Here is a 14883-nt window from a genome sequence, read left to right on the forward strand (position 1 = left end):
TTCCTAAACATGATAACAAATAATATAGATAAATAATGAACACATGTCAAAACGAAAACACAGATACTTACAAGACCAAGTAGGAATGTCCTTTATCGTTTGTTGTTTGCCCGCTGCTCTCCGACAGGTAAACTTAGTGCTCTCTCATGTAAAAACAAAATTCAAAACACAACAGTGATCTCTACTAACTCTCATGTCTTGCGTTGCCAGTCATGTCTCAGTAGGGCTACAATTGTAATTGCATTTTTATTTATAAAATGAAAGACAGACGAATATCAATAATATCATATAATGTGTATGAATGTAACACTTAACAGCTTGTGGGATGCATGACATCATATTATCAAATGCAAGTAAACTTTTGAAACATTTAAATTAGCATTATTTTTGGCATAATAATGCTATATTTAATAATGCTGTAAAATGTAATAAAATATAAAATAATGCTAATTTAAATGTTTCAAAAGTTTACATGCATTTGATAAGAAGCTACGTGGGCGAAAATGACATATAAACAATTTTAAGGCTATTTTGTCTATGCTTATCGCTATCGCTGGTCTGGTTACTGGTATAGGGCTATAGCTAAACCGTTAAAATTAGACCACAGATTGCCTCGATTTTGCCAGGTGGGCTAAAAGCAGACTACACATAGCCCGTCCAATTTAGAGCTAAATCGTGGCTACATATAGACCATGTCATGAAATTACACTGATATCTTTGTAGATATTATTGACACTGTGAACATGATGGGATATCAACCATCTCATGCGCTGCCTGGCCAAAAACTACAGTGAATCAGGTTTGGCTATAAGTGGGCTACAGATAGCCGCTCTGACTACGAGCTAAATCGTGGCTACGCTCAGGCTACGTATTGAACATGTCAAAGAAATGAAACCAAACACCTTGTAAACGCTGGTGACTTTGCTTACATGATGGAATATCATACATCTCACAAGTTATTTTGCCAAAAAACGACATGAAACCAAATTCAAAGTTATTTGGGCTAGAAGTGGGTTACACATAGCCGGACTATATCTAGTCTATACTTAACCGAGACGCTGAAATGACGGCTATTGCTTGCTGGGTAATTAGGAGTCGTTTGCAAGGCAGAGAGCTGAAGCCATTAATTTGTGCGCAAGTTCAAGATAATTTGCGATTCATAGATTTAACTTCTGAAAGAGAGGCATATGTGCGTTTTCTGTATGTACGTTCATTTTATGACTCACACGTACGCATATTTGAGAGATGATCGTAAGATCAAGGTTTCTGCGCAACATTTTAAAAATAAGGCTCCTGGAGAAATTCTGTATGAAGGAATGGTCTCTGATCTCTTCTCAGCTCTTCTCCAAACTCTTCAGGCATTATAGCAGAAAACTCAGAGCTGTTATCTTGGGAAAAGGACGTTGCAATAATTGGGTACCAATAATTGTGGCCAACATAAACTAGAGAAAGCATTTGTTTCACAAGGAGATCCCACTTTCAATTGTTTTACTTCAATGAAAGGTTAGAATTTTGTGAATTTTTTTAATGAAAGATCCAAAGGATAAAACAGTGCAGATTAATTTTCACAGCCGCCTTTGCTCATATTTACCAAGGGTGCTGAATTAAAACAATATTTTGAGTTAATTTCTCCTTCCAACCATTTATGTCGTGACCTCACAAAATCTCCTTTAGCTTTATTCTCAAATATTTGATCCAATTCTAATTGTTATTTAACTAACATGTCTTTATCTGTCTAAAACAAATGATGTTTTCCATATATAAAAGTTGTTTAATTTTGGAATCCTCCTTAACCCTTCTGGCTTTGGCCATTTCTTTTTCAAACCTGATGGCAAACTTCCGGTCCCACTTTATATTAAGTGGCCTTAACTACTATGTACCTACATCAAAAAATAAGTACAATGTACTTATTGTGCTCATATTGTATTGCAAAACACTTTTGCTGCTATTGAGGTGGGATATGGGTAAGGTTAGGGACAGGTTTGGTGGTTTGGGTAGGTTTAAGGGTGGGTTAAGGTGTAAGGGATGGGTCAACAGTCTAATTATAAATGTAGGTACAGAAATTAATTGCAGATGTAATTACATGCAGGCATTTTTAAATTACAAGTACAATGTAAAAACATGTATGCACACAATAAGTGCATTGTACCTAGTAGTTAAGGCCACTTAAAATAAAGTGGGACCAAACTTCCTTACTAAATACTTCATAAATTCCCAGTGTTTCCCATACACTTTAGAAGCACTTACGTTTCTATAAGAATCCTTTATAATATATATTTAACCTTTTTTTTTTTTATTGTTCATTTCCAAGGAGAGAATTATTTAACTTCCAATAATTAAATCCTGATCTTTTTCCAGCCAAACTATCAAAACTAATCACAACATGAATAATTTTGTGATCAGTAAGAATGGAAGGAATTATATAAATGTTCTTAACTTTATGTGCAAATTATTTAGACAGTAACCAAAAATCAATTCTGGATTGTTTAGAACCATCCTCATTACTCCATGTAAACTCAACTTTATCAGGATTCCTATTCCTCCATTCATCAAGACAATTAAGATGCAAACATACATCATTAACGAAAGAAAAACAACATTTTCCTACAGTCCAATAAAGCATTACTGACAGTGTTCCAGTCTCCACCCAAAACTAAATTAGCATTAGAAAATGTTAACATTTCTGAAACCTTCTCTTCAAAACTGCAACAAATTTTGTTTCTCAGTTTTGTTAATATAACCATAAATGTTTCCTAAAATAACAAAATTATCTTCTATCTCAACTACCAAAATTATCCATCTCCCAGATGAGTGTACATTACTTTTAAGTATTTTCCCCTTAAACATTCCTCTTAATATCGCAACACCTGCAGATTTGCTGCTTGCATAGGACAGCCAAAGATTGTCTCCCCATTGATTTCTCCAAAATTTGTAGTCAGATTCCAAAGCACGAGTCTCTTGCAAAAAAGCAAAAGTCCGCCTTGCATCTGAAAAGCTTTTCTTTTCAACATATCACGAATACCCCTCACATTATAGGAATATAAACATAACGACATTGAACAAGAACAACGTAACTAAATGAACAAATAACTAAAAAAATCACTAACCCAGTGTGTATTTAAATGAATCTATCAAAGAGATGTGAGACATAATAAATGTAATTTAGAAGAATGTGAGTGAATATCTCAAATAGAGATAAAATGCTTAAGCAAACAGCTGTTGCTCACTACACTCGAGCCTCTTTTCCATAAATTATTGCTTTAGCTCCCACATAAAAAGCTCTTCTTTTTTTTCTTCTTCACTTGCAGCATCGATTTGGGGCCACAATTTGTTCTGAGCCTCCTTGTCTTTTGTTGTCAGGTCCTCTCCAAACCGCAGCTTCCTAGATTTCAAATATTCCGATCCTCTAGTGTTCTTCCAAATGAGATCTCTTGTTGACCTGGCAACAAACCTGATGATAACTGGTCGAGTCTTCTCCGCGTTCTTCCTACCAAGCCTGCGGCTGACATCGATGTGCTGTTAACGGGCCTCCTCATTTTCTGGGATGACAGAGCTGCAAATTTGAATCACCCGGGCTTTAACATCCTCGCCTTCCTGTTCAGCCAGTCCATACTGCCTCAAATTCCACCGTCTGTGGTACTTTTCCGTTTCTGATGATCTTCGCCCATTGTTTTAATTTTAGAGATGTCTGCCTTTATATCCTTTAACTCCTGAAAGATATATTCCGAGACCCCTTTCAAAGAATTAACACACTCCCGGTTTTGCTTTATTTCTTGATTTCATTTACATCCAAGATGCTGGGTTGTGGCTAGAAGGGATATAGCTATTAGATTGTGTTTTATTTAACGTCTACACCTACCCCAACCCTAAACCTACCCCCTACAATAATGCAAAAACAGAATTATTATTGTACAGTGTGACAAAAATTACTCTATATTGATGTGCATATACTCAGTAGTCGCAGCTGTAGGCTACAGTATATACCTTCTAGCCCTAACCATGCTGCTGCTCTGAGTCAGGAAGCAGTGAATCAGTATCCATCTGCATTCATCCTTGTAGTTTAATCTGTATGTTTTAATGGTATTGTTCATATTACCTTCAGTTGTATTTGATTATTTTGAAGTATTTGTAATTTGTATTATTTGAGTGCATCTTAGATGTATTTTCTCATTGGACCATATGAGAGCCATTGATATACTTGTCACTTTCATTTGCCTGACAATTAATTTTGTTAGATCTAGATTGCAAAATATTTGTAAGAAGTATTTATTTTGTGTACACATTGTGAATGTCAGTTCATATTGTTTTCTGTTTTCTTCGTATTTCATATTTTTACTCTACCCTTATTAAACTATGGACATTCCGTGTCTGTGACGGTGATGATTGGGAGTTTAGCTTGCTGTTGAAGTATACACGGGACATGTATAGAGAGCAGCACACAAACTGTCTGTGACTGAGAAAGATGCTTTGCAGCATATATGGGCTTGCATTCTCATCATTTGCTTAGAAGTTCTAACACAGTATTACTGTTCATAGAAGTTCTAAACTAATCTTGCTGTGCATAGGAGTTCGAACATAACTTCATGTGCATAAAACTAACACATTAAGAATCTTCTTTCTGCATTTGCATGTAAGAAACATTTTTAATATGGGGAACTTTTATTGTTGAATGTTAGTAATGGCTGTCCCCATTTATGTTGTTAAATGACTTATGCTTTATTACCATGTAACTATTAGTGCAAAAAAGGTGAGATGTGTGATGCCTTACCTGGTGAGGGCACTACAGTTAAAGTTTGACTGGAGAGTGGAGCCAAATAAAGTTCAGTAGCTATTGACATGAGTCTATTTTATTACAGAATAACATTGTATAGACCATATGTAGCAGAGTGAGGTATATAGACCCAGTATGATTGGCTGGCGTTACCCAAACAGGTGAACCTCATTGTTTGTACTTTATCATGCTTGGTCAGTTGGGTAGGTTTCATGAGCCAATTAGTGCCTGTGTTGTGCATATAAAAGGGGGAAGTGTTTGGTTGCTTGGGATGCATCATCCTTGGTACCGCCCCTTTGTGACATGTGGCGCTGTGAATGAGCGCTAGCATCGTCCTGTCTGTCGTGTGCTGGCTGTTGGTCAGTTTTCAGATATGGGCCCGCAAGTAGCTGTAATCCTGTGTGGTCAGCGACCATGTGTATTGCAGCATTGTACTGTTTTCTTGCAGGATTGATTGCACGTCCAGGGGTTTCTAATGATCTTAATTGAAGCCTAACGAACCTCAAGTAACTGACTGCACTTCTGCTCTGCTCTACTCTTTTGTTCTGTCTGGAATTCATCTGGGTCTGTCTGTTATATTGTTTGGTGCGTGGATTTAGGTGGGAGGGGTTGGCCATGGTACCTTGTACTGCGTGTCCGCGTGTCCCCATGTGTTTAATATTACTGATTTTTTACGAGTGTGTGTGTCATGGGTATTGAGTGTGGGGTAGAAAGGGGTTGGCCATGGTACCTTGTACTGCGTGTCCACATGGAGTGCTGTTTAATATTTCTGATTTTTCACGAGTGTGTGTCATGGGTATTGAGTGTGGGGTAGAAATCTGAGGGTCTTTGCTGGCCACCTCCCTCTTTATTTTCTCTTATTGTATTGTACTTTGTTTTGTAAGTTACTGGTAAAGACGTGTGATGTATTGAGACCTGGTGTGAAGTGTTGTATGTGTTATCAATTGTATGTTAATAAAGTGACTTTTGTTTAAACTTATTATTATTATTATTATGCTCACCCTGCCTTTGGCAACGAACCTGTGTCCCTTTGCTTAGGGCTGTTATGTCCCGCTGTATTCCGGGTGGCGTAGTCGACTATAGGATTTTTCTTATTATTGGTAATTTTCAATCTCCTGACCACTTACTGCCACACATATAATATGCATAGTGATTTTAGTCATTCGATTTGATTATTTCAGCAATAGCAGGAGGATCCTTCAACAATAATACACAAATAAAATATGTAGACCTGGGGCCTACGACAGATGTTTAACAGTAAGCTCAATAAAATTAATGTAAGCTAATGGCCAGAACACGTCTCGGTTCAAACAATGGCCTACATAAGCATCACTAATTGTAGAAAAGAACAGGAAGAAATAGCTCTTTAACAACAATTGCACATCACCACTTTTCACATTGGGAGGTAAACGCTTAACTTAAAATTTTGCACATTGAGTTCATATTCTGGGCTCTTGCAGAGTTAGATTTTTGATATCACTGTCTTAAAGCCACGTTAAGCATAAAAATATCCACTTCGATTACGGTGCCGTTGTTTTAGTATAGTGTTTACGATAAGTGAAATGAGAGAAGAAAAAAAATCTAGGTTGTTGTTTTAGAATGTTAAACCATGTTAAGAGTATTTCACATGCTTTTCCACACATCTTTTATAGGGTCTCGAGTATGACAGCATTCTAAAAACGTACTCAACTCAAAAGTTCAAAACTTTTCTTTTTTTTTTTAAATGTCACTGCCACATCTTGCATTTTTTTAATAAGCAAAACCACACTGTGTGTGATTTGTGAATGACTTTTAGAATGTTCTGTGATTGGGGCTCCCACGCACTGAGCAGCACGAGTGAACGGGACACCCCTGCAGTTGAACACAAGGTACTACATAATTAGTCACTGCTATGCTGCAATTGAACTTTTTAATCAAAATCTTCAACTTCATTTTTTTCTTACAATAGCTGTGACGAAGTTCAAAGAACTGGGGAAGGAGGAGGTGGGAAATGCCAAAAAACAAAAAAACCTTTTAATTCACAAAATAACCTGAAACAAGTGGCAGCTGCTACACTGCCGACTGCTGCACAAACAAAGTGTCCCAAGGCCTAGTCCTCTCTCTCTCCCTCCACTGTATTCACTCCTCCTTACAGTATATGCTTTCAGAGCTCCCCTTCCTCCTCCCCCTCAGACGGCAAAAACAAGTGCAAACTTGTTCAAATTTTATATTTATTCAAGTCTCATCTGATTGGAAATGCATTCATACAAGAAATTGCACATAACCCAATTACACTTTTCACCAAAATATTTTCAGTAGATTTGGTTGAAAATCCCCAAAAAAACATGTCATTTTAATTATATTAATTTGCACAAAGCACAAAGTATTTTATACAGCGAGATCATGCAAGATTTTCTAGCAGAAATAATTAAATCCATCTGGTAAAAAGCATAACTTACAGCAAACAGTATAGACATGCATAATTTACACATACAGGTCTATTAAAATGGGAAACATTCTGTACTAAATTCTATTATGTATATCAAAGTCCCTGACATTAGACCTTATCTTTCAATAAAAAAAACACTTTTTAAAAAAGGGGGAAAAATATTTGTAAGACATCTATTCATTACACATAATATGGAGAGTATTTTTGATGATTTAAAAATAGGTATGTGTGTTCATCACTAAAAATGAGGGTGGTATGGCTTTAGGAATATCACAATTTAGATTAAAAAGCACCGAAACTCCATTCCTACATTGCCATTTAAGTCTATGGTTTATACTAAAATTCACAACCGTTATATAAAATATAATTATATACATACACTAACCATACTGACATGCCAAAATTCACGAGTTTCGCTAACAGAATACTGGGATATCATAAATCGCAGGACTTCAATTCCATCAACACCACAAATCCAGATTTTCAGTGCTGGCAAATCCTGGATTTTCTCGAATCTTCCAGTAAATTCCATTTGTCACCCACGCCTCTCTTCCAGCGTGATCTAAGGTTTTTCTGATGGAAGACAAATATTTGTACATTGTTTTAAATAAGGTATTTACAATTCCACTTTAATGGTATTACTGTAGTTCATGAATCATCTGTTGATTCACTCTGAATATGCAGACATTCATGGCTTTTTTTAAATACGTTATCTGCAGATTATATGCCATTAACATATGTGGTCCTCTGGCATATTTAACTAATCTGAGGATAATTTAATTTAATTAATCTGAATTAATTGCTTCATATTGCCAGCAGATTTTAGAAGCAGAAATATGGAATAAATACTGGGACTCACACAAAGAAACGTGGAACATGCTCTTCACCCCTCTTGGTCATTGCCTTACGTCTTTCACGTTGTTTCTCCTCTATTTCATCCTTGCGTTTATCGGCTTCTTCCACTTTGCCCTTTTCAAGAAGCCTGAAAGGAAAATAAATAGCTAACTCAAATACATTTTCCAGCCAGCTCAATATCTTCACTTGCCATGTTCTAGGCACTAAAACAATGACATGCAAGTAAATTTGACCAAAATGGCAAAATACAAAACTTTGATAACTGAAATGAGATACCAAGTACAATGAGTAAAACTTTACTCCACCCAAAAATGAAAATTCTTATTTTCTCACCCACATGCTGTCCCAGATGTATAGACTGACTTTCTTTAGATGAAAACAAAGACTGAAGAAAAATGTTTAGAAAATCGCAGTAAATCCATATAATGCAAGTGTATGTGTCAGAAATTCACATGAGAAGTGATGCAGAAGAACTGAGGATTATTACGGTTACAAAACATTTCACAGCACGCTTAACATCACACTTCACATATGATGAAAGTCATATACATCTGGTGATGAGATGAGAGAATTTGCATTTCTGGGTTAAGTATCTCTAAGCATCTAATAGCGTAAAGTCAGTTGATTAACAGTTGTACTAATGTGTATTGCAGGTTAGAGAAAAGTGATGCTGACACAAACTTTACAAATTATTTACTGGCAATGATGCTTTAGCATTAACGTTAAGAGTAGTTAGATGTCACGTGTGTTCAGTACATCTTGCAAACTTATAGTTTGCATCAGTGATGAAATCAATTTAACTCGTTTATTTAAAAAAAATATCAATTTATATGGGTTTTGTTTTGACCAAGGTTTTGGAAGCAGTGTTGGGGAGCAACTAGTTACATGTAACGGAATTACGTAATTTAATTACAAAATAAATGTAACTAATCTGTTACAGTTACTGAGAAAATATGTGTAATTAAATTACAGTTACATATTCAGATGTAACCCCCTTTGTAATCATTAACATTTTAATATTTTCACACACACATACAGATTTGATCGATTTCTTTCCCAAATTGCATTGACTGCTCTAAAATATGAGACACCAATGTTTCAGGAGTTTAGGACACAGAATAGTGCACATGCTTCTTTAATAACTGCTTGATTTCCCATTTGGTTTTATGTACAGTGGGTACGGAAAGTATTCAGACCCCCTTCAGTTTTTCACTCTTTGTTATATTGCAGCCATTTGCTAAAACCATTTAAGTTAATTTTTTTTCCTCATTAATGTACACACAGCACCCCATATTGACAGAAAAACACAGAATTGTTGACATTTTTGCAGATTTATTAAAAAAGAAAAACTGAAATATCACATGGTCCTAAGTATTCAGACCCTTTGCTGTGACACTCATATATTTAACTCAGGTGCTGTCCATTTCTTCTGATCATCCTTGAGATGGTTCTACACCTTCATTTGAGTCCTACTTTCCGTACCCACTGTATATGCTTTATTTTTTAAGATTAACAGTTTTTTTCCAAATCATTGTTAGATGCCAGTGCTGCCTGTCATAAAGATTTGACTTCAAAAACAGTATGATAGCTTTCAAACTATGTCTTATTTTAAATCCGTATTTACCCTCAGAGCGATCTCAAAGTAAAAAGAGGTGCTAAAGTCTGATTTTGTGGTGGCTGTGCTTATAATTTTAATGTAAGTGATGAAGAATTTTGTCTGACCGTAATCAGTGTTGAGTACTACTGTAAGGTTAACCCTGCCTGCTTTAAATGTTTGAAAATGATACAGTTGAAAACATTCACTAGAAAAGCAATCAAAAACTAATCAAATGTAATCAGTTACATTAAGTAATTGAAATAGTTACACTACTTATTACATATTAAATAGGGTCATTTGTAATCTGTAACCTATTACATTTCCAAAGTAACCTCCCAACACCGTTTGGAAGTACAGATTACAGTGCAAATGGTCAAACAGATCTTGTTTTATCTCTAGTTACTGGCCACATACCTTTGGTCTGGACGGAAACGAGTGTCTGTCGGGGGCAACTTATCCTTTATGTCAGGTGTCAGGTCATTGAGCTCTCTGGCATACTGGGAGAAGCCATAGTAGTCAAAGTAAGCATCTGGTTGAGGATCTGTGAATTACGATATAGACAACCAATTTACATTTAGTTGGATGTTGAATTAGATTAAGACTACTGTGTGCATGGTCACTTACTGGGCTTCCAAATGCATTGTGGGTTGGGAAGTGTATCACAGAAGATGCCTTCATGCCATGATCCCCCGAAGCGGTGAAGCACTCTGCCAGCGCGGTCAAGGACGGTGCCCTGCACTTCATTCTTGTTGCTATCGTCACCCCAGTAACGCGACTGGACAAATGAGAATTACATTGGTGTTATATACACTTCATGTCTGATGAAAGTGATATACATCTGGTGATGAGGTGAGTAGAATATGCATTTTTGGGTGGAGTATCTCTTTAAGAACCTAATAGCATTAAGTCAGTGATGGGCGTAGTGATCGTCAGGTTAATCAACTATGTAAACCTAAGAAGCGTAATAAAAGAATAAAACCTTTAAAAAACTTTACAATAAAAGTTAAAAAGTTGTTGTTTTAGTCTACAGCAGGGATGGGCAACATTGTCCCTGGAGGACCACTGTCTAACAGAGTTTAGTTTCATCCCCAATTAAACAACTGCTTGTAATCAGTTTGAATAGGTTTGAATTTTCTCTATTTAACAATGACTCACAAAGGAGAAATTGTCCAATCAAACATTTTATAGATGAAGAATGTCTCCAACGCCTAACTATCACTTGTTCACTATACAGAAAATAATTTGACTAACACTATATAAGAAAGATCTGCTGGGCAGTGAGATCAGTCGCCTGAGATTCAGAGCCAAATTACAAGGGGGCAATTAATGACTTCAGAAAGAAGGCAGCATCGCTGTTGTTTGACAAAAATAGGTAGGTCTGGAAGTAAAATCTGTTGACTTCAGCAATCTTTTTTGCAGCATATGCTAAGGGGTCATAGTTTTGAAAAAAAAAGCACTTGTGTCCCCCCCCCACCGCAAGAAGTTCTTAATATTATCATATTTCAATATAAATATTTAGTCTGAAGAACGACAGACAAAAAGAGGCTCAATTTCTGAGCACAGAACAATTGAATTACAGGTGCAACAGCCTAACAAACACTCTAGTATTCTCTTCCAGGCTTTTAACTCCCTGCATTAACCCTATAACTTGTAGCATTTGGACCAATCCAATACATTTCCCTTTTGAGCTAATTTGCTACAAACTATTAACTATTATTGCCAGTGCAAAATAAAATGGCAACAGCATTCGATTACCAAACTCACACCCACAAATTTTCAGGACTCACAACTGCATTCTTGGAAAACCTGTGCTGTGTAAATGGAACAGGACTGGACAACTAGCTATCTGTCACGTCATACAGTGCGAAAGAGCCGCTCTACACTGTACAAACGTGTGTCTGCCATCATGTGTTGCAGATTTTCATGTGTGGTCACTTAACCTACAGAGACATAGATATGAGCCTCATGTCAACTGAAGGTTTAGATCCAGTCAGTGTTTTTGTCCACAGGACAGCTTGTCATTAGCACCTCCTTTTTCTTTTCTCTCTCTTGCTCCGTTTTTCATGAGTTCAAATAACTGTTAAATCGTTAAGAATCATTCAACAATCACGGTGAGTAATGGCTTTTTCTCCTGTTTGTCACTTGCACTGCCTGCCACATGTTTAGTGTAGCCTTCTCCGTCAGCAGCAAGCAGTGATGTAATGCAGGGTATACGCAGGTATACAATGTATATATACACTTCTTTATCAGACGGCATTGCGTATACCCACTTCTAAATTCCCTCTGATGCGCATCTTTCAGTAGTGTCCTGCATTAGCCAAAATCATGACAGTTCAGCACATGAGTGGCTAATCCAATCGCATGTGAATAAATGCAAATATTTCCTAAAAACACCTAGTAAAGTGATGTGGAAATATGATTATTGCGCCCGCTCCGTCCCCCACCCCAATCAGAGAGGATGCCAACCATAACAGATGTTGCCTCTTCATCTAAAACTTTGAATGAAAACGTCAACCAAAGTGAGCACTTTTTAATAACAGGACCAATTCTGGGTAAAAATGTCCCTGGGATATGGACACAAGGATGTTCTACGTGTATTTACGCTTTGATTTTGATTTACGCAAAGCATCACAAAGGAGGAAACCCAGTCTCTGCTGATGAGTTCCAGACTTAAAGCAGTCATTGCCTTCAAAGGATTCTCAACTAAATATTAAAAATGAACATTTTATTTATGATTATATTTATTTGTCCAATTACATTTGAGCCTCTGAAAATGGAGGGGCTGTGTATTATATATATATATATATATATATATATATATATATGGACCTAACTGTATTTAATTGAAAACTGCAATAAAAAAAATAAATAAAAAAAATCAGCCTTTGCGATACAAACATGCAAACTTTGGAAAATGAATGTTGTAAGTATAAAAGACATCTCAATATTCTAATATTCTGGTTTCTAATAAACTTTTCTTTTGGTATGTTAATTTTTATGAATTTATGAACTGCTCATTTGAAAATCGTACCAGTCTATTGACAATTATGACATCTGCTTCAAACATCACAATGCACATAACTTTTGTTAACTCTACAACAGGTAAATCCATTTCACCAGCTAATTACTCTTCTACAGCAATGCTATTCAAGGTCTCTACACTTTTCACAAGACAGATCTTTATGCAGTGAAGATGAAATTGCAACTGTGACACAGATCATGACTACAAAAGAAAAAATAAAACCTAAATCAAGTTGCATGAGCAGTTCAGACATGCCTCTTGAACAGACTAAAAAAACATCCACAGAGCTATTCAGGTAATTAAGATGAGGAATACACACTTGGATCTTACATCTAATATTTGACAAACATTAGTTGAAACTTTTTTTTAAATAAAAAAAAAGTGGAAACACTTTGATGAATGTTTAAAGGGATCGTTCACTCAAATTTCAGTCATTGTTCACTCACCCTGGTGTTTTCTGATCAAGTATGTATTAGATACGCAAACATACCGGTTCGGTACGTACCTCTCTTTTGACGTCACAGTTTGGTACAGCAGGGGGAAAAATTACTAAAATTTTCGGTACGAATACGTGTATTGTTACACCCCTAATATAAATTACCCAAGTCTTCTGAAGGCACACAATAGGTTTGGCGCAAAAAAAAAAAAAAAAAAAAAAAAAAAAAAAAAAAAAAAAAAATATGTAATTTATATTTATTATTTAGCAAAAATCCTGACCTTGGCCGATCTGCTATAAATGACTGGGTGTTCATGAGACTATTATAGCGCAGCAGAAATGAAAATAATTTCATCTTGATTTAATCATTTGATTTAAACAGTCTGAGAAATGAAAAGTTCTCATTCACATTTGTCAACTGAAAACTAGAATTCTAGTCTGGAGATATTCACCTTAGAGAAGAAAGAAACATTATATACTAGAGGTTTGAACGACTTCTGATTTTTTAAAGTCGACTTTTATGTGATGACGTCATTAATGAACAAATAAGTCTGGAGCTGTGACAAACACCTTGTGCACAGCTATGGCATATGACAGCGCTGCCCACATGGCTATTGCTCCTATAACAGCTAATTTTTATCAGTTCTTTTGTCTTTGGGTTCTCACAGATTTCTGCTCGTTCTAAATCAGATACAGATAAAGTAGCACAGTAAAGATTACATTCATATGAATTCATTAGTGAGAGTGACTGCATGTGTGAATTAATTCTACCTGGCAGCGTCTCTCTACTAGTAGTGAAGCTGTGGGATTTAGTTTTTAAGAAATATATGCTTGAACCTTTCAGTTTCTAAGCTATTTTACTGAGAAATCACAGAACAGTGTTTACAATACATTTCCACGCTGAATGATTCTGTGTCTGAGATTCTATAATCTCACATGTCTTGTGGAGCGCTTTCAGAGTATGCATTTATTTGTCATTTGAACTGTTTGGAAACGGAGCGTAAAAGTGGAAGTTCTTCAAAGATTTATTATCCTGTTGCGCCCTCTATAGGACCAGAGACTAGTCGACGTCAAGCGTCATGGCAGAGCATTGAAGTCGACTAGTCGGTGCAACCCCTATTATATACATAAATGTAAATACTTTTTTTTTTTTTTGGGGTGTTGTGTTTTATGTATTGTTTAGATTAATCTTGACTACTCAAAACTGTGTGCACTTGTGTGCTGTGCCAATAGCGTGGACCAACTGACCAATAGCCAAGGTCAGGATTTTCACAAAGTAAAACACTATTCATTTATTTTGCTTATTTTTTTAAACCAAATCCTATAGGATGCCATCAGAACACTTATGGCACGAGTCATATACGATCATTCTTTGATACTTCTGCATTTCTTTTAACACTTGAACCCTTTTGTGGTCTGAAAAAGAAAGCATTAAAACATCATCAGGGTGAGTAAATAATGACTGAATTTTCAATTATGGGAGAACTACTCTTTTTAGGTGAAAAGAACACAAAAACAACAAACTCACTTTGACAAATGTGATCTTGCAGGTGCACTCATCGTTGTTGAGGTTACGAATGACGACGTCACCGTAGTGCTCGAGCGATCTCTGCTGACTGAACACATTGTGGATGCAAGTGACTGCCTTATTCCACTCATAATGATCACCGTAGCTGAAGAGAAAAGATCAGAAAAAAATAATCATATACAGTGACCAGATTATTTTGCTCAATTTAAGAAAAAAAAAAAAAAGAAAAAAAAAAAGAACACTACT

At 36.0% G+C, this 14883-nt stretch overlaps 1 protein-coding gene across 3 annotated transcripts in view; it reads right to left on the reverse strand.

The window, feature by feature from the left end:
• Positions 1-6978: 6978 nt before the first annotated feature.
• Positions 6979-14883, reverse strand: part of LOC107658001 (oxysterol-binding protein-related protein 3-like) — a 41719-nt gene continuing 33814 nt past the window's right edge. For all 3 annotated transcript variants that reach the window (XM_016446377.1, XM_016446376.1, XM_016446378.1), the window contains 5 exons: positions 14638-14782; positions 10276-10426; positions 10066-10192; positions 8059-8181; positions 6979-7772 (listed from right to left, as the gene is read on the reverse strand). In XM_016446377.1, the coding sequence (XP_016301863.1) occupies positions 7661-7772; positions 8059-8181; positions 10066-10192; positions 10276-10426; positions 14638-14782 (658 nt within the window). In that variant the 3' untranslated portion in view covers positions 6979-7660. The remainder of the gene's footprint in view (positions 7773-8058; positions 8182-10065; positions 10193-10275; positions 10427-14637; positions 14783-14883) is intronic.

Source organism: Sinocyclocheilus anshuiensis, unplaced genomic scaffold (assembly GCF_001515605.1).
Source record: "Sinocyclocheilus anshuiensis isolate Anshui unplaced genomic scaffold, SAMN03320099.WGS_v1.1 scaffold547, whole genome shotgun sequence".
Classification (NCBI taxonomy): Eukaryota; Metazoa; Chordata; class Actinopteri; order Cypriniformes; family Cyprinidae; genus Sinocyclocheilus; species Sinocyclocheilus anshuiensis.